Below are 20980 nucleotides of genomic sequence, written 5' to 3' on the forward strand. Positions count from 1 at the left end.
GTTTTTTTTTTTTTGAGAGAGAGAGAATTTTTTAATATTTATCTTTTAGTTTTCGGCGGACACAACATTTTTGTTGGTATGTGGTGCTGAGGATCGAATCCGGGCCGCATGCATGCCAGGCTAGCACGCTACCGCTTGAGCCACATCCGAAGCCCTGTAATTTGTTTTACAACTTCTTTGTTGTAATTTCTCCTTTTTCACTAATAATTTTATTTATTTGGGTCCTTTCTCTCTTTCCTTTCATTATTTTGCTAAGGATTTTTCAGTTTTTTTTATCTTTTATAGAATCAACTCTTTTTTTATTCATTGATCTTTTGTATTGTTCTCTTGGTCTCTATTTAATTTATTTCTGCTCTGATCTTCATCACTTCTTTCCTTCTATGGATTTTGGAGCGTTTTTCCCTCCCACCTTGTTTCTCTGAGACCTTGAGATGCATCATTAGGATATTAGAGGTTTCTCTGTGCATTGTAGACTTTCCTCTATTAACTGCTTTTCCTGAATCATAGATTCCGGTAACGTTGTGTTTTCATTTTCATTTTATTCTAGGAATTTAAAATTTTCCACCAGATGAGAAACTGATGCCCCTCCTATTTTCTTCTGTGACCACTCTTCATTCAAAGTTTATTCTCTTTCTCTGTGTTGTATAATTTCTATAGTTTTTCTTGCTGTTTGTTAACAATTTCATTCCATTATGATTTGATAAGGTGCAAGAAAATATTTCAATTTTTTTTTAAAAAAATTTTTCCCTCTGATTCTGAGGATCAAACCCAGGAACACTCTACCCCTTAGCTGTGTCCCCAGATCTTTTGTTGTATTTTGTTGTATTTCTGTATGTGTTGCCCAGGCAGTCCTCAAACTCCCAATCCTGCCACAGCCTCCCAAGTAGCTGGTAGTACACATCTATGTACTGCTCCCAGCTTCGAATTTGTTAAGACTTGTTCTGTAGCCTAAAATATGTTCTACTTTGGGGAAACCTTTCATGTTTTGATGAAAACAATGTGTATTCTGTTGGAATTGTGTTGATTATTCTATAGATGTCTGTAAGTCCAGTTTAACTCTGATGTTTCTTTGTTGATTTTTTTTTTTTTTGTCTTTATTGATTAGCTGTCTTTTGGTGAGAGTAGGGTATTAAAATCACCCACCAGTATTCTTGGGAGTTATATCTCCCATTATGTGCAGTAATGGCTTTTTAATGTAAAATAGGATGCTCTTATGTTCATTGCACATAGATTTGCAACCATTATATCTTCCTAATTCATGGATTATTATCTTTATTAATATGAAATGACCTTTGTCTCTTTACCAAGTTTGGTATGTCTGTTTCATCAGATATGAATATAAGTACTCCTCTTGCTTTTTCATTCCATCTTCTTCGAACATCATTTTCCATCTTTTCACTTTCAGTGAAGTTAGTCTTTCCTAGTAAGGTTACCTTTTTTTTTTTTTTTACAAGCATCATATTACTGGGTCTATTTTAAAAATCAGGCATCCAGTCTGCATCTTTTCATTGGAGAGTTAAGATCATTGATATTCAAGGTTATTTTTGAAAGTTCCTGTAATTTTGTTGTTGTTCCTTGGATTACTTTGAAGATTCTACATTTATTTGTTTTTCCCTTATTCATCTTAGTCATTAATGTTTGATTCTATCGTAGTTCTTATTTGTTTATCTTCTAGTGAGGTTAATTCTTCACTGTGTTCTCATGATTGCTTTTATCTTTCTTTTCTGGATTTAGGATTCCTTTAAGTATCTTCTGTAATGCTGCTGTAGTGATCATTAATTTCTTTAGTTTATACTTGGAAAGTTTTTATTTTTCCTTTGATTCTGAAGGAAAACTTTGCTGGATATAGTTGTCCAGTCTGCATTTATTTTCTTTTCAGGATTAAAATACATAATTCCATGCCCTCCTGGCCTGTAGAATTTCTGCTATGAAATCTGTTGCTCTTTTATATCTGCCATAATTTATATATGACTTAGCATTTTTCTCTTGCAGCTTTTAATACTCTTTCTTTGTTCTGTACTTTTGGCAGATTAACTATTTGTAATACAGAGGTTTTATTTTTTCTTTTTCTTTTTCTTTTTTTTTAAAGAGAGAGTGATCGAGGGAGAGAGAGAGACAGAATTTTTCAATATTTATTTTTTAGTTATCGGCTGACACAACATCGTTGTTTGTATGTGGTGCTGAGGATCGAACCCGGGCCGCACGCATGCCAGACGAGCGCGCTACCGCTTGAGCCACATCCCCAGCCCCTTATTTTTTTCTTAAGATGTCTCTTTGGGATTCTAAATCTTCTATAGCTGGATATCTATTTCTTTCTCAATATTTAGGGAATTGTCTTCTATTATTTTACTGAATAAGTTTTTTGTACCTTTGCATTGTAACTCATCTCCATTGTCTCTTCTGATATGTTTGATGTTTTAATGATGTCCCAAACGTCTTGTATATTTATTTTTTTTCTTTTTATTGCTGTTGGAATGTGATACTTCATCAACCTTGTCTTCAAGCTTTGGTGATTTTTTTTCCACTTGAACTAAGCTGTTGGTGAGGCTATCTACTGAGATTTTTATTTGACTTACTGAGCTTTTCGTTTCCAAGATTTGTTTGGTTCTTTTTCAGAATCTCTCTCTTATTGAAGGGCTTTTTCATTTCCTGCATTGTTTTTCTTTATTCATTCAACTATTTATTTTATCATCTTTGAATTAGTTGATTCTTTTTAAAAGTTGATTCTTTGGCTTTTCATCCCCTTTGTTATCTTTGGAATCACTTTGTAGATAGTCAGGAGCTTTTAGAGGAACCATGTTTTATTGTTTTCTTATTTCTTGTATTTCTCTGTTAAAATTTTTGCATGTGTTGGGAAGCATATCTCTTCCATCATGATGTGAGGGTCTTTTAGTAAACAGACTTTTTTTTGATGATGTGCTGACGAGTGTTAGTTTGTATTGGAATGTTGCACTTAGCTCCACATGGACTTGGTGGTATAATTTCTTTGTGATTTCTCTGTGTTTAGTGGATTTTAACACAGTTGTACCTTGATAGAGACTCGGGCTTGATTTTTTTATAGGTTTCAGGAGAGTATGATCCCTTTAGTAGTTCATGCAGGTGTGATGTTGACAGTGGAGTATTAGAGATGTACACTCTGATTACTCCCCTAGTCTTGTCCACAGTGTGCAGTCTAAAAGGTTCTATGAGAGTGACTTAAGGGAAGCGAGATCCTTTGAAGGTCCTCTTTCTCTATACTTATCATCTAGTTCATTAGATATTCAGGTTTTTTAAAAATGTCTGAAGAAGTTTGAAGTCCCTATATAAGAGGTGTGGTATCCAAAAGAGTTGTTATTTATGGGTGCTGTTATTATACTAAATGTCCAGGAGAGGGACTTTAGATTCTTGTAACCCTGCCAGATTATTCTGGCTTAGGATATTTTTCTCATACATTCTTTTGCCATGGTTTGAATGAGACTAAGTTTTCCCTAGAGTAGGTTGTGGTTTCTCTCAACAGGCGTGGTGGTGTAGCTTAGTGGCAAAATACCTGCCAGGTACTTGAGTTGCCAAACATGAATTCTCAGAATAACTTAGAAGAAAAAAAATAACAGTAACAACAACATAAAACACAGTAAAAACCAAGTAAAAGAAACAATAGGGAAGTGTAAAAAATAATATAGAATTGATTAAAATGTTAAAAGTTGATAGAGGTAAAATTAATAAAACAATAATAGTGAAGAAGGAGAGACAGGGAGGAAAGAACAAAGAAAAATTTCAAACAAAGGAGAAAAATACATAAATCCAATTAAGGCGTAGAAGAAAACAGCTGTAAACAAAAATGAGAAATAAAATTAATAATAGAAGTTAAAATACATGGGGGAGAGGAAGCCAAAAGTTCCTTCTAGCCTGGTACTTGGGTTGAAGATTCATTCCACAGCTTATGTGTGTCCCATCTAAAACCTGTTGTTTCCTGTCAGCTCACATTAAACAAATTGAGTGGTATTCAAGCTGTGCTTTGTGTTTCTTACCAGGCATGGTCAGGGAATATTGTCTGTGCCAGCATTGTATTCTCTCCACAATTTTTTTGTATGCGCAACCAGGTGTGTGGTGTATGTTGGAGCCTCCACAAACCCTTCTTGCTTTCAGCAGTTTTGTTATAGATTTATATGACAAAACATATAAATTTATGAACATGAATGATGTTCTGCATAACTTATTGGCTTTTGTAACACTGTAGTCAATACAATTTATGTGTATATAAATATGAATGGTTAATCATTTAAAAATCTAATTTTAATTCTTTTAATTGTTTAATTTTTTGAATGTCAGTTTATCCAGGGTGCTATGAAACAATAACTAACAAAATAGGGGTTGATAAAATAAATACAATAAATGTATTACATATTTATCTGTGAGAACTATTTCAAATTGATAAGATCATTCGTAACCCAAAGAAGTTTAACTTTGATGGACTGATGTTAAATTAGGGGGTTTTTTTGTTTGTTTTTTTGTTTGTTTCTTTGTTTTAATTTGGGTGTTTTAATTTGTTTGTTTTAATTTTTAATTAATCTGCCAGAGACAGATTTTATTTGTGATAATTAGAAATTTAATTCAGATTTCTTCTTTAATTTTTAAAAATCTTTGCAAAATTAAGCTTATATTTTAGTGAGTAAACTGTCTTCAAGATTATTTTTATCATTAAAAAGATAAAGTCATAATACAAAGTAAATACAGTCACAATACAAAACTTTCCCATCTTTTTTTTAATATTTATTTTTTAGTGATAGGTGGACATAATGTCTTTTATTTTAATGTGGTGCTGAGGATCAAACCCATTGCTTCACACATGCTAGGCGAGTGCTTTACCACTGAGCTCCATCCCCAGCCCTCCCATCTTTTTTAAGAATTGTGTGTTTGGAACAAAATCTTTTAAAATATTTTTTTCTTCTTCCTCTTGGATATAGGGAATTTATTATTTATACTTGATAAATTGATATTGATAAATTCAGCATCCTGTAAATGAAGTACCAAGTATGTACCAAGTAACTAAGTAACTAAAATGTGCTTGAATATGATTCTATTTAAAAAGATAAGGCAGATTTCAGTTTTACAGTATCAATTTTCCAATTAGTAAATTAAATTTAATGTGCCAATATAGTTATTTCATTTGTGTGTTTTTTTGTTTTGTTTTGTTTTGTTTTGTTTTGAGGTACTGGGAATTCAACCCTTGGTTAATCTACACCTGAACTACATCTCTAGACCTTTGAAAAATGTATCAATCTCATTTTATTTATTTATTTACTTACTTGCTTATTTATTTGCGGATGGTACTAGGGGTTGAACCCAGGGGCAGTATACCATGTAGCTATATCCCTGACCCTTTTTATTTTTAGACTTTTAGTTTAAGACAGGCTCTCTCTAAGTTGCCCAGTCTTACCTTGAACTTGCTGTCCTCCTGTCTCAAACTTCCCATTAACTAGGATTGCAGGCATGTGCTACTAAGCTTACCAAACTGGCCTTAAACTTGTGATTCTCTTTCCTTAACTTGAGTAGCTGGAACTTTTACTGGCCCATTACTCTAAATGAAGGGCACACTTTTTTGACTTCTAGAAACTATTCTATTGTTATGTGCTCTTTCTTTAAAAAAAAGTATATAGTACATTTTGGGGGCTGGGGTTGTGGCTAAGCAGTAGAGCTCTTGCCTAGCGTGTGTGAGGCTCTGGGTTCGATCCTCAGCACCACATAAAAATAAATAAATTCAACAAAGGTATTGTGTCCAACTACAACTAAAATAAATTAATAAATATTTAAAAATATATAGTATATTTTAAAGACTCTTCCCTCTTTTTATTTTTTCATTTTTTAAAAGCATAAGACAATAGGGATTTATTCAAGTGGAGAGAAAAGAGATCACTTGTAAGGTGAGAGGGACCCTATAGGAGTTGCTCCACTCTTTTCTTAAATGTGATTTGAATTGGAGTTGATAATTACTGACAAGAAGTTTGTCAGATTATACTTATTTTTGGATTTATTCTTAGAGTCTTAATTTTGCAATTTTTTAAAACTTGAATAGAAAAAAAGTCATGTTTAATTATTCTCTGTATTCCAGATTGATTTTTGAATTACATTTCAGTTTCTTTAAATTATGTTGATTTTTAATGCAAGTTTTCAGCTAAACTACATTTGTTTTTCCTTATCAGTACCAGTGGTAAAATTTACATGACCATATTTCAGGTAAAATCAACTAACGAAGAGAGAAGTATTATGAAGGAATAAGATGAAAAAGTAAATTTTTATTTCTTGATAATTATGTAGAACTTAGGAGTTTCTTATGTTCAGAGAAAACAGGTATGGATTATATCAAGGGACATTTTAATTTACTGAAGAACATTCTGATGATAAAGAATATCAGAAATAGCCACAAGAGAAATATGATCTCTATAGTTGGGAGATTTTTAAGACAAAGGCAGCTAGCTGTATGTCTAGATATCACTAGTGTATGTTTAATTAGTCTCTTCTAGTACAAACTTAATGTTTTTTGTCTTTGTCTTCTCCTTCCCCAACACTCTTTCTCTGTACTTATCATCTAGCTCATTAGATATTCAGATTTTTTAAAAATGTCTGAAAAAGTTTGAAGTTCCTATGTAAGAGGTTCCTTTAGAATATATGGTATAAGAATTTGAGGAGGAAAGAGAAAAACTATAAATTTTTTTAATTTTTCAAACAATGATCAGATTAAATTTTATGTTTAGCATGAGATAGATAAAGAATAACTGTAAAATCTGTTGTTTCACAGGTACTGTGAGAATAGAGATGTTTCGAAATATGCAGAATGCAGAAATCATCAGAAAAATGACTGAAGAATTTGATGAGGTATAGCATTCCAATATTTATGCAGATTGCCTACTTATACTTTTAAATTGTTAACATGTTGATTATTTCAAGTTTTGTTTTGATTTGGTGTTTACTGTAAGAGAAGATATATATTACTTATTTATATTAAATATCAATCCATGCTACTAATTACAAAATTAATAGCTTTGGGGATTTGATTACATAGTGTGGAGGTAGCATTAAATAATGTCTGATGATTGATAAGGATAAGAAAATTAATATTATGAAGTAGAAGTTCATTCTTGACTTTTATTCTTGAAAACTTTCTCAAATTCCCAAATTTATAAATGCATCTCCAACACTTTTCTTCTGTGGAATGCTAGTCCCATTAAATGCTTTAGAGGAAAAAAGGTTCAGAGGTCAACGAAATCTGAACAGGGTTCCATATTATACCTTTCTTAGTATCAAAGCACATTTTAGTTTTTAAGATTCCTAGTGAAGAAAAATCAGCTTAACTTTATTTAACTCAGAATTTTCCAGTTATTTGAAACAGAACGTTCACTGCCATCCTATGTCTACTTGTGTGTATATGTGAAACTTAAAACTTCTGTTTTGGACATTCTACTTCAGGGTATTCTAATTTTCATTTAGAATACATGTTTTGTTTTTTTCTTCATAATCCCCTTTCCTATTTTCAGTGAAATATTGTCTCAAACAGTTTTTACATGGATTGTAAATGCTGAAACATTTTCAGTTTTACTTTTATATTTATGCTTTGGGGCACTGCTAATTGCAGTTTTAATATTCTTCCTTTTGATTTAAATATGATTTCTATTTTCTGGCAGATGTTCCTTTTTCTTGACTTTCAACAGAAAAAATTGATTTTTTCCCCCCTCTTGGGTGTAAGCTTAGCCTTTTTTTTTTTTGTTATTGTTACTAATTTTCAGTTGAATAAAGTAGTACAAACGCACCATAAAACAAATACACTCAAACATACATAACATCTTGGATGTCTTTCTCATCAGTTGTTCACCTTCTCTAAAGCAAGCTCAGACCAAAAATATTTTTTTTTTAAAGAGAGAGTGAGGGGGATAGAGAGAGAGAGAGAGAACTTTAATATTTATTTTTTAGTTATCGGTGGACACACATCTTTGTATGTGGTGCTGAGGATCGAACCTGGGCCGCACGCATGCCAGGCAAGCGCGCTACCGCTTGAGCCACATCCCCAGACCAAAAATATTTTACATGTGATTCTTTACAGAAACATTCTGCTAGTGTCTTTTCAACTATATTAGTACCATTATACTCCATTCATATGTATATCCATAATTCCTTGTTCTCGATTTTGTAATCCCAAAAGCCTTTGACATTGTAAAGTTTTTTGGGTTTTTTTTTTCCCACTTAGGTAAGGTTATTTACAGTTTTGATTTCTGTCAGCCAGTGTGAGTATATGTTTTACTTAATTCTTGACTTGGTACTAGTCAGATTTCTTTCTTACAAATTCCTGAGATAAACCTACGAAAAGGAAAGTTTTGGAAGTTTCAGTCCATGATCTGCTGACCCTGTTATGTTTTGGGCTGTGGTATGGCAGCAGTGCATGGCAAAAGCGTTTATCTCATGTTGGGAGCAAAATAAAGAGGAAGAGGCTCACTTTCCCTTTAGGGGCATGCCTCCACGGACCTAAGAGCTCTGTCTAGGCCCCACCTCTTAAAAGATTCTACATCCTCCCAACAATACCAGTCTGGGAAACAAGCCTTTAAAACACGAACATTTAGGAGACATTGCAAATACAAACTGTAGCAAATATTCCTGGAAATATTTAATTAGAAGGGCATGCCACAGATTCTGTTTGGATTGTGTTGGACTGTAAGACATTTGAACTTACATGAAGTTAACTTTCTAAAACTAACAAACCTGGATTTTAATATATTACTGTTGGGCTTCTTTTCATCAAAAAAATAAACTGGTTATTTCAAGAGCTTGTATGTGCCAAACAGAAGGTAACAAAATCAAGTTAAGGTGTAATTGGGAAGTTGCTTCATCAGCTACCAGAATGATTGTACTACACTAGACTTGTATCAAAGGTGATTCAGATCTCAAATTAAAATGTATTGTGTATCTTGGACCTTAAGAATATTAACACTTGATGAAAAGATTATTACAAGTTTTTGAGATAATAGTTCCCAACCTTTGTTGCATATTGGTGTTATCTGGGTATCTTTAAAAAGTACTGGTACCTGTCTCTGCCACATCCCCCAGATATTCTGATTAATTTGTAAAGTGCGTGATCTGGGCATGAGAATTTTTAAAAGTTCATCAGGATTCTAACAAGACATCAAAGTTTGAAATTACTGGTTTAAGGTAAATAAAAAAAAGAAAGCCAAGAATTAAATTATTAAAACCCTTCACGTGTGAGAACAGTTAGGGGGGAAACAAATGAATATATTGTAAAAATGAATGTGATAACAAGAAATTGTTACTTTTGTTTATTTATTTTTGGTAGTTGGTATTGAACATGGGGGCACTCTAGCACTGAGCTATATCCCCAGCCCATTTTATTTCTTAATTTTGAGACAGGGAGTGTCTCACTACATTGCCAAGGCTGTCCTCAAACTTCTGATTCTCCTACTTCAGCCTCCCATAAATTTCTGGAATTACAGACCTGCACCACATCCAGTTCAAGAAAAAATCATTACTTTTGTACTAAGTTTAAACAACTAGAAGAAGATGAGAAATTCATGGAAATAAAGGTCATGATATGCCAATACGGTCATATATTCAGAATATATTAAAAGGTAGTTAACTGTTACCAAAAGTGATAATCAATACGTAGCAAATAAAATTATTTTAAAAGGATTTATTTCATTTCTCTAAATATTTTTTCCAATATTTGAGATAGTGATCTAATCAAAGATTGCTTTTTTAAAAAAAATCATTTAAATCTTTTTCCTTTTTGGTTGTACAACTGTTTGGTTACACTAGGAATGTGTTCATTTAGAGCAGAATTATTTATTAGATTATCTTCTAAGGCCATCTATTTTATCTTCAGTAATTTTAGGAAAATATTATTCTTTTTTTTACTCTGTATATTCCCAAGAACTTGGGTTTAAATACTTGTATATTACTAGATATACCATATTTGATTTTTTTTCCCTTCAAAATACTTTTTTGGTCATTTATTCCCCAGGGGATATGGGAGGTTATTTTTGGTACATCATATTTTATAGTAATGTTTTAAAAGATCTGAACTGTTAAATTCGAACTGTTAAATTCAAACAGTGGTTCTCAAAAGAGTAGTCATTATTAAAATATTATTGAAATAAATATATTATAGCAAAGTCAGGTGAAGGTGATCACCTAATCAAATACAGATAGATTTTATAGGAAGTGGTCTAAAAATCTATGTTATTGCCTGAGAAGTACACTAATATTCCTATTCTTTATTACAAATAGTTTGTTAATAAACTTTTTTAAGCCCTACAAACTTGCACATAGCCCAAGTGCTAAGTAATTATATCAACCTAATTTAGAAATAAATTAATTCCCAGAGCATTCTATGGCTCTTCAGTTTATAGCTAAGTATATTTGGTTCTTCTTGGAATCAGCCCTTGGAAGCTAAGGCAAAATATAATATTTGTTTTCCAGATTATAATAGCATTATATTCATATATATAAACTTTCAGGTATGTTTTTCCAAGATCAGCTAATATAGTTTTCATATATTTAAGTATGCCTTGTACATAAGGAAACATTTGTAACACATTTAATATATTCATTTAGTCCCTTTAATTCTTTTTATAAATTGTAAGATTATGTGGTGATTTTCTATAATGATTACAAGTTACCCTGCAGCTTTTTTCTCTTCTCATTTGTTATCATATGTACTTCCCTAATTTTTTTTTATTTAAAGTAAGTATGGAACTTCCATATTTTTATTTATATGAACAGTTATTTAATCAAAGGGTTAAAACGTTAATAAGTATAAAAGTGGTTAAATAGCACACAACCTCAAAAATGTAAAAGAAATGCTGCAGAGTGTAGAAGAAAGGTCAAATTATTTGCATTCTCAAATATAGTCTCTTAAATTTTTTCATTTATACATTCTATCAAGAAAGCATTTTTCAGCCTTCGAACCATCTAATAGTGAAAATTTGGGATAAAGTTAATTTGACATATAAAGTTTCTCTCCCCTCTTTGCCCTGTTGCCTACATTCTTCTCAAAGAGTAGCTAGATTTCTTATGGGAAGTATGCATAAGTAACTGGTAATTATTTCACATTTTTCCCTTTTAGTTGTGATCTATGTCTAATTTTAAAGTATCTGGTAATTTGAAATAAATAGATGAAAGGATTTATTTTCTTTCCACTCTTGGTAATGTGTAGTCCTCATGTGTTGTAATAAGGTATAGTTTGCAGCATATATTGTTATTCATAGAATTAAGTGTATCTATTATTGTATTAATATTATTCACATAAAAGTAATCTTTGAAGGTCAATGAAGACAAAAGGGATATTTTACATACTTTTTAAATTAAATATTTTATTTAAATGCCATAATTACATGTGTTTCAAAATATTGCAGTCGTATCAGTGCAACCACATGCCATATTATTCACTTGTTGATTACAAATATTTAAGGTTTAGTTTCTGGTTTTTTCTCTGTGTTTAGTACTTTTGTATTTTGTGGGGGGAGATACAGAGTATAGACTATAAAATCATTGAACTTACATACGTAATTTACAGTAAGTGAATATATTAGTAAGGAGTGCCATTTCTTCTGTCTACCATCTTCAGTATTAAACTCATTACTCTTTCCCTTTGGATACTTGAAATATAATTTGTGTCTACCACAATGATCTGAAACTTAGACCCAATGAGGGAATACTCAGCAATAATACCTTAACATGTTTAATAGTTATGAAACATGCAAAATCCAGTGAGACACGAAAGGATGATTTAATTATGTAGGGTGTGAGGTCTTTACAAACTAGATTTTGCTTTCTTTCTTTCTTTCTTTCTTTCTTTCTATTATTATTATTATTATTATTATTATTATTTTGTAGAATCAGGAATTGGATCCAGGGCGTCACACATGCCTGACAAGCACTCTACCACTGAGCTATATCCCCAACCCTGAATATAGATATTTAAAGATGAATAAAAATTCACCTGAAAAACCTGGAAGGAGTTTAATGAGGAGAGTTTAGAGTGCTTGAGGGGAAACAAAAATGAAGCTGAATCAAATCATTAATAGTCTTGTGTACCACACTCAGGAGATTGGCCTTGATGTTAATAAATTAGCCATACTGTAAACATTGTTGTTCTCCTAAGTATACTAGACAGTGTTGTAGGTAAGTGCTGAAGAGTCAAAGATGGGAAAGCTATGTGATTTGAACATTATAAAAATCTTGTGGCGTTGACTTTTCAATATTCTTAATTGGTATAACTGTGTTTGTATAGGACAAATTAAATCAAACTTCCTCTTATTTTAGAAGTATATAGTTTTACCACAATCAATCAAATTAATCTTTATGGATACTTTTTATTGGTAAATATACAATAAAACTTCAAAACAAAAGTTCAGACAGTGTATTTTGTTAGGCCCTTCAAATTTTGTTGTGTAAAAATATTTTTTCACTAGAGCTTCCCAAGGGTGAATAGAATATTATTTTGTTTCCTTAACACATGGTTCTTTTGCATTCTAACTTTTTGAGGCAGAATTAAAATGAAAACTGGTTTATGTAAATTCAACAGATGTGGTTTTACATCTTAAACTATGACTATTTTATTGTAATAATTTAGGAAACAGCACTCTAGAATTTGGAATTTCTTCTTGCGATTTCAGGAACATGGTATCCTCAAAGATGTTAATGTGTATAATTCCAAAACGTTTTTAATATGCCCATTTTTCATGAGTCACTTGATATATGCAAAGCAATATATATAACATTTGTGTAGGATATGTGAGTATGCCCTTGACAAATTAAAGAACTCATTTATTGCCAATACTACCAAAATGATCAGTGGACTCCTCTAGTTTATCCCAAAGGTATCAGTATCCCAATTTTTATTGTTGTTGGCTCCCCCCCCCCAATAAATCTAATGATAGATTGTTTCCCACTCTAAATGAAACGTCTGTCAAGATTCATGGATGAGAGTAAAAGAAAAACGTTTGGTAGTATCTCATTTAACTAATTGATAACATTTTTGGGCAAGACATTTAAAAGGAATGATATTGGCATTCATTGTTGCTTTGATTTTATATATTTATTTCTTTTTTAATTTTTTATTTTAATTTGTTATGTATTACAGTTCATATTACACATATAGAGCACGATTTTTCATATCTCTGGTTCTATACAAAGTATATTCACACCATTCGTGTCTTCATGCATGTACTTAGGGTAATGATGTCCATCTCATTCCACCATCTTTTTTACCCCCTTGTACCCTTCTTTCTCTTTCCTCTATCTAGGGTTCGTCTAATCTTACCATGCTGCCCCTTCCAACCTCACAATGAATCAGCCTCCTTATATCAGAGAAAACATTTAGCTTTTTTTTTGGGGGGGGGGCATTGGCTAACTTCACTTAGCATTATATTCTCCAACTCCATCCATTTACCTGCAAATACCATGATTTTATTCTTTTTTATTGTTGAGTAATATTCCATTGTGTATATATACCACATTTTCATTATCCATTCATCTACTGAAGGGGGGCGTCTAGGTTGGTTCCAGAGTTTAGTTATTGTGAATTGTGCTGCAATAATATTGATGTGGTTGTGTCCCAGTAGTATGCTGTTTTGAAGTCCTTTTGGTATAGACCGAGCAATAGGATAGCTGGCTCTAAAGGTGGTATCATTCCCAGTTTTCCAAGGAATCTCCATACTGCTTTCCATATTGGCTGCACCATTTTGCAGCTCCACCAGCAATGTATGAATGTGCCTTTTTCCCCACGTCCTTGCCAACACTTACTATTGTTTGTATTCTTAATAGTTGCTATTCTGACTGGAGTAAGATGAAATCTAAAGTTTAGTTTTGATTTCATTTCTCTAATTGCTAGCGATGTTGAACTTTTTTTATATATTTGTTGATTGATTGTATATCACCTTCTGAGAAGTGTCTGTTCAGTTCCTCAGCCCATTTATTGATTGGAGGATTATTATTATTGTTGTTGTTGTTATTATTATTATTATTAGTTGTTGTTGTTGTTTAGCTTTTTGAGTTCTTTATATACTCTAGAGGTTAGTGCTCTATCTGATATGCAAGTGGTAAAAATTTGCTCCCAAGCTGTAGGCTCTCTGTTCACCTCACTGATTGCTTCTTTTGCATTTTTGTTTGAATCCATCCCATTTATTAATTCTTGATTTTAATTCTTTCACTATAGGAGTCTTATTTAAGGAAGTAGGGGCCTAATCCAATATGATGGAGATTGGGGCCTACTTTTTCTTCATTTAGATGCAGGGTATCTGATTAAATTACTAGTTCCTTGATCCACTTTGAATTGAGTTTTTTGCATGGTGAGAGAGAGGGGTTTAATTTTATTTTGTTGTGTATGGATTTCCAGTTTTCCTAGCAGCATACCATTTGTTGAAGAGGCAATCTTTTCTCCAGTATATGTTTTTGGCACCTTTGTCTAATATAAGATAACTGTAATTATGTGGGTTAGTCTCTGTGTCCTCTATTCTGTACTATTGGTCTACCAGTCTATTTTGGTGCCAATACCATGCTGTTTTTGTTACTGTTGCTCTGTAATACAGAAGTTCTGGTATAGTGATGCCACTTGCTTCACTCTTTTTTCTAAGGATTGCTTTAGCTATTCTGGGTCTCTTATTTTTCCAGATGAATTTCATGACTGCTTTTCCTATTTCTATGAGGAATATCATTGGGATTTTAAATATAATGCTTTTGTTAGTATGGTCATTTTAACAATATTAATTCTGCCTATCCAAGAACAAGGGAGATCTTTCCATCTTTTAAGGTCTTCTTTAATTTCTCTCTTTAGTATACTGTGAGAGGATTTGTCACTGATATACAGAAATGCCTTTGATTTATGAGTGTTGATTTTGTATCCTGTTAATTTGCTGAATTCATTTACTAGTTCCTTAGTCTGCGGCTAAGGAAACAAATCACCAAAGTTGATGATTAAAGAACAAACATGAATAAAATATTTTAGATATCCCTATCATCATTTTTAGAATCATATTGAAAATAGTATTCTCGGGGTGACTTATTCATTTGATCAATAAATATTTGGATGTCTTTTACATTCCAAGCGTTGAGGATATAACACTTGAATGCACTAGACACAAACCCCTGCCCTCGCAAAATTTTCATTTTAGTTAAGAGGAGAAAGCCAAAGAATAAACACCTAGGCAAAATACTGTAGTATGATAGATGGCAATAAATACTGTGCAGAAAAATAAAATCAGTAAGAGATTGGCCCAAAAGGGATGATTTAACATAGTACATTCAAGAACACCTCTCAAGAGTGTGACACTGAGCAAAGACTTGAAGAAGATGATGGCTCTCATTAAACTCATATCTGAAGGAAGAGAAAACAAGGGCAAAGACCCTGAAATGGAAACATACCTAGTGTATTTAAAAGACCATAAAGAAGCTAGTGTGACTAAAACATACTAATTGACATTACTGTATTTAATTGTTATGTCTTCAGGACATTTTGAAACTATAAAACAATTTCTCAACTTTTTTTTTTCTTTAAGTGGTATTAACTTTTTTTGGTATATATTTTTTCATTGTCGATGGATCTTTATTTATGTGGTACTGAGAATTGAACCCAGTGCCTCACACATGTGAAGCAAGCACTCTTCCACTGAGCTACAATCCTAGCCTGACATTAACTTTTTTACAGCATTAAACTAGTTGTCTTGTAAAGCATCCCACATTTTTTGTTTCCCAGATTTTTTTTCTTTCTGTATTATTTAACATGTTCCTATGTCCTTTTTGTTCTTTCATTGAACGTCAGGTCTAAGGACCTCCTTAGATTAGATTTTTTTCAAGGAAATTCATTGGTGAAATTTTGTGTGCAGTATATACCAGAGTATTGATTAACAGAGCTAAAATTGAGCCTTGTTTAAGGTGCATTGCATCTCTTTGTAAAATTACATTTTTTTTTTTGCAATTGCCAAATAATGGTTTGACAACCATTGAAAATTGGCCAAATAATGCTTTCAGTGTTCATTAATAATCTGTTCCTAAAACTTTGGGTTTATTTTAAATCTTGAAATCAGTGTGGCCTGAAGTCTGGAAATTGGATATTCTACATAAAATGTTTTGAATTAAAGTGTGACCATCTATTCTTATGGGACAGAGTAATTGGGCATTCCTAAACAAAACTTAGTCCTCCTATTGAAAGAATTCCTCCACTCAAGACACTTCGCTGGGGAGAATTCCACTTTATTACAAAAGGCTGTGGGCTTATATAGATCTAAGGAGAGATAGCAGGGCTTAGGTAAATGACGGCTCACTCGTTTATTGGTAAGTTCCTCCGGAGCCCACGAAATTAGTTCTTATTGGGGCTAAGGTTTCCTGCCAGAGAGATTTGAAATTGATGCCAGCGTGAGAGTTCACACCGGCGGGAACTTTTCGCACCAGTGAAAAAAGGGGAAAATACGAAGAGAAGGTCCTTAGGCGTTTTTTTCCTGGGGTGCGGCTGCCATTATACTTTTTCCCAACACCTATCAGATGTCAGGAACAATGAATTTTTTATTTTCTGTTGTGGAAAATCCACCAGTCAACCAAACCAAAAACATAAAACTTATTTTTGTCTGTCATTTAAACTGGTAATTTTATTTTTGCACTATTTCAGTGTTTATCACATTCCTTCCATTATCTTCCTCACCATTGCTACTATCTTAAATTTCCTGCTCCATCTCTCATTTTGTTTATGAATGTGTTAGAATGGTAAGTCTCCGTAGCTCTTTTTCTGTTCCTTTGCCTAATGACTGACTATTCTCTACATTACAATCAGTTATTTCTTTATAAAACTGGTTACTCACTTGGTCAAAATCATTCATCAGCCACCCACTGCCTCGAGAATGAAGTTTAACTTCCTTAGTTTCCTTTATGAGTCACTATGCTCCTGCCCTTATTTTGTTATTTTAATACTAGAAATTCTATTTTAGTTTATGAAACAATGTAGCTCTATGGTCCCATTAGTATGACTTTGCTAATTGTATTGCTTACAATGCTTGTTCCTCTTGCCCATGCCCATTTCATCTGTAGAGAATTGACAATACTTTCTACGTTCTATATACTTTTAACAACTCCTGTCGTGTGTGTGCGCACGTGTGCACATGCACGCGCATGTATACATATTCTTCATTAAAGTAGAAATTCTTTGAAAGAAAAGATATTTGTTGTACTCATATTTTTTATGACCAGGACCTGATATAGGAGCATGTTTGTTGTTCAATAAATTATTAGATAGTTGGTAGATGATTGGGGGGGTAAATTGTGCTCTATAAACAAGTGTTCATAAATCACTGTTTTAAGTAATAGTAGTACAGTAGTCCTTTCTTATTTGGGGGAAAATGTTCTAAGAACTATAGTAGATGCCTGAAATCAATAATGGTACCAAACTTCTATGTATATATGTGCCTCACTTTACAATGGGATGTATCCTAGTGGCTTAAATCTTGAGACAATGTCTCATTAAGGTGCCAAATTTGGCTGTCCTCAAACTTGCAAGCCTCCTGCATCAGCCTCCCTTATTGAGACTGTAGGCGTAGGACATCACGCCCACCTCAGTTTTTTACCCTTATAATTGAGTGTCCACTGTACAGCTTTGTGAGAGAATATTATACTGTATGTCATAAGTATCGGAAAATATCAGAATTCAAATTCCAAAATTCAAAATGATTGCAAATGAATGCATGTCATTTTCTCATTATCATAAAATCTAAAAGTCATAAAGGGACCATTGGAACTTAAAAGTTTTTCCAGTACATACATGATAAATTAGGTCTAATTTATAAATTAGGTATAGTAAGAGACTGATAATAATAACAAATAATAAAGTAATTATACAAAAATACCATAATAAAAGTTATGTGAATGTGGTCTCTCTTTCCTCTTCACTGCCATGAGGCAGATCTTGAATACAACATGGATATTCTAGATAATGGATGACTTATGTGCTGGGTAGTGGGATGGTGTAATATTTCATCACACTACTCACAGCAACAATTTAAAACTTAAGAATTGTTTGTTTCTGTAATTTCCCATTAATATTTTCAGACGGAGGTTTACCAAGGTTGACTAAAACCGTGGAAAGCAAACCCACAGATTTGGGTAGGGGATACTGTGTATCTTTGGGTAAATGTGTTGAAATTAGATAGCTAAAAGCATGTCACTAAAAATAGGACAGCATTATCCATTAGCTGGTTTTAAAAGCAATTCTCTCAGATTTGTTCCTAGAGAATGTTTTATCTTGTTAGATATCTATAGTTTGTGACCAAATTTAGTTCCCAAATATCTGTAAGGAGACTATTCTTTGCTATTTTAAATTCTGATAGATCATTATTGGTTGTTATTTAAAAATCACATGCTTAAAGATTGAGCAGTCAGTTCTTTCTACCTCTACTAATTACATAAGTTCAACCATGCAGTGGACCTCTTAGGAGATTATCCTTTTCTGAAGCTCTAAATCTAATTTTGTTGCTGACTCTTTAAACTTGGCACTGTTTTCTTGTTTATTTGTTTGTTCTTTCTTACCCTATCAGGGCTCCTTTGAAACATCTGTTTCATAAGTAGGTTGTCTCTCTAGTTGACAACAGAACTTCATTTGCCCCTCTGTTGAAAGAAAAATCACCAGACAAACCTCTGTCCTCCAGATTTCCTTTAGTAAACCAAGTGAAGCGCAGTGTATGGACTTTACAATACCAGAACCAGAAAACTAAACTCTAGGATCTAGAACAAATTCTTTATTTTTCTACAGGTCTTTTTTCTCCTATTATGCCTATTAGTAATCACCAGTGCATGGATATAAACTTCTTAATGTGCAAAGTATATACCATATATTTTAATGTACAATATATTATATTTTGTGACACAGATTTTCTACCTGTATTTTCTGAACATACTTCAATGAATTGCTTTTTTTCTAGACTTTTTTTGTTAACTCTGTTATTAGTCTTTACATTTATTTATTGAATAATTATTTGTTCAAATATTATAAGGCTTTGCCCAAAGATCTTAAATATTAGTTTTTGGATAAAGCTTTTAGGTTACTTGATTATTATCTCTATTTTAATTTCCTTATTAGTTACCTTAGCTTCCCTGAAAAAAAGATGCTACTTATTTTTCAATGTCCCTTGCCCTTCATTAACTAGACAGTTTTTAAAATGTGGCAAGCCTAAGAGCTACTATTAAAGAAATTCTCTACCTGAATGCAGGAGATTTTCTTTTCCCAAAATGTTTTTCCTCTTGATAATAATATTTGTACTAGTTTCAAAAGCAAAAAGGAACAAAATGCTATACATTTTCACTCTAGACAGTAGTCTAACTGGATTTGTTTTGTTATAACAGGTTTCAGATTTCTCTAATGGTGTAGTGCTCTTGCCTTGTTATATCTTGCCTAAGGATATCAGAAGGTTTTTTTCTTTGTGTTCCTGCTCCATCCTTGTAGACCTCTGCCATCTCTATACCCAGTGCCACAGAGGAAATCTCTCATCACACTCTTACCCCTTTACCAGTGGTAGACTGGTATTCCTAGTCCTACCTAAGATTTAACCATACCCTTTGTGCCTGCAGCCACTGAGGGACCTGTCCAGCTTTCTTCTTTCTTTTTGTAGCAGCCAATCTCCTCCTTATATCTGTAGATCGGTTGATTGGGAGTTTCCTATTCCTTTCCTAGTGTTAGCAGACCTTTGATATTGGCATAGATTTCAGAACCCAAGACTGTTTTGCTCCTGACTTACAAGAAGTGAGTTTAAATTTACTCTTATCCCAACCACAATGGATATTTGCTAGTGCTATGCAGATAATTCAGTTTGCTGTTCTTCCCTTCACTAGATTAAGGCTTTCTGATAAAAAGGAAAGTTCTGAAAAGGGAGCTGGGATTCTTACCTTTTTCTTAGACATTGAAGATTATTCCCTCCTGGCTTTTCTCCCTAGAGAGAGGTTCTCTGTTTTCTTTCTCTGTGCCCAGGTTTGGTTGTGAATACAAGGTTATAGAAAAAGAATTTTGAGTGAGTGCAAACTTCCCTTGTTATTCTACATTGACAAGCTAGCACACACTTGATATTGAACAGTTAATGAAATTTTTAGTTGATTTCTCTTACCTGCTTAAGTAATGGTCATCTTTCTGCCTTGTGAATTTTTCTTTCTGTATGTAAGTGTTTTAGATTATAGAGAGAAACCCCTTAAAAGTTGGGTTCAGCTTTCAATTTTTGTACTTTAAGCAGGTGATACAATCTAATGATATCAAGAGCTCATAATAGTTTTTTTCTTAGAAAAGTTAATAAATTCATTCTACATAATAGAATTAAGTTTATAGTAACATTGGAATAAATGATGTAGGTATTTCTGATGTGAAAGATTAGTTTTGGGTTCTTCAATGAAATGCTCATCCTTTTGTAATTCTTAAATATTCTACTTAAAATATTGGAAGATGTTTTGTGATATAAGTATCATTATTACTTTGATCTAAATTCAATGGCAAATAACATTTGTAAGTCTAAACATTAATGTTTTGGGTTTTCTTGAACAAAGATTCAAGTACCACATACTAAAATCTATTATTTTGAATGAAACATTTAGAATAATAAAGTAGATGATGGTTTTAAAGTACTAATTTTGAGCACTTAAATATTTTGTCATGGCAGTATAAAATAACAACAACAACAACAAAGCAATCAGTATATTTAGGAAAATAACCTCTTATTTTTGCCCCCAAGTGCTCTGAAAAGGAGGATGCCTACTTATGTTGTAGGGGGGGAGAAAAACTTTTAGCTGTGTGTAGTGGTGCATGCACACAGGAACCGATAATCCTAGCAGCTCAGGAGGGTGAGGCAGGAAGATCATGAGTTCAAAGCCAGCCTTAGCAACTTAGTGAGGCCCTAAGCAACTTAGCTCTGTCTCTTAATAAAATATAAAATAATAAAATATAAAATCCAGTGGGGCTTAACCCAGTGGCTTAACCACT

The 20980-nt window shown here is 32.7% G+C and overlaps 1 protein-coding gene across 1 annotated transcript in view; it reads left to right on the forward strand.

Moving 5' to 3' along the window:
• LOC308652787 (cohesin subunit SA-1-like) overlaps positions 1-20980 on the forward strand; it is a gene marked incomplete at its 3' end in the record, with an annotated part of 125252 nt that overhangs the window by 33639 nt on the left and 70633 nt on the right. The window contains exon 3 of the mRNA XM_081300831.1: positions 6776-6852. Coding sequence (XP_081156957.1) covers positions 6776-6852 — 77 coding nt within the window. The remainder of the gene's footprint in view (positions 1-6775; positions 6853-20980) is intronic.

This window comes from Spermophilus citellus (genome assembly GCF_964194105.1).
Source record: "Spermophilus citellus genome assembly, chromosome: 7".
Classification (NCBI taxonomy): domain Eukaryota; kingdom Metazoa; phylum Chordata; class Mammalia; order Rodentia; family Sciuridae; genus Spermophilus; species Spermophilus citellus.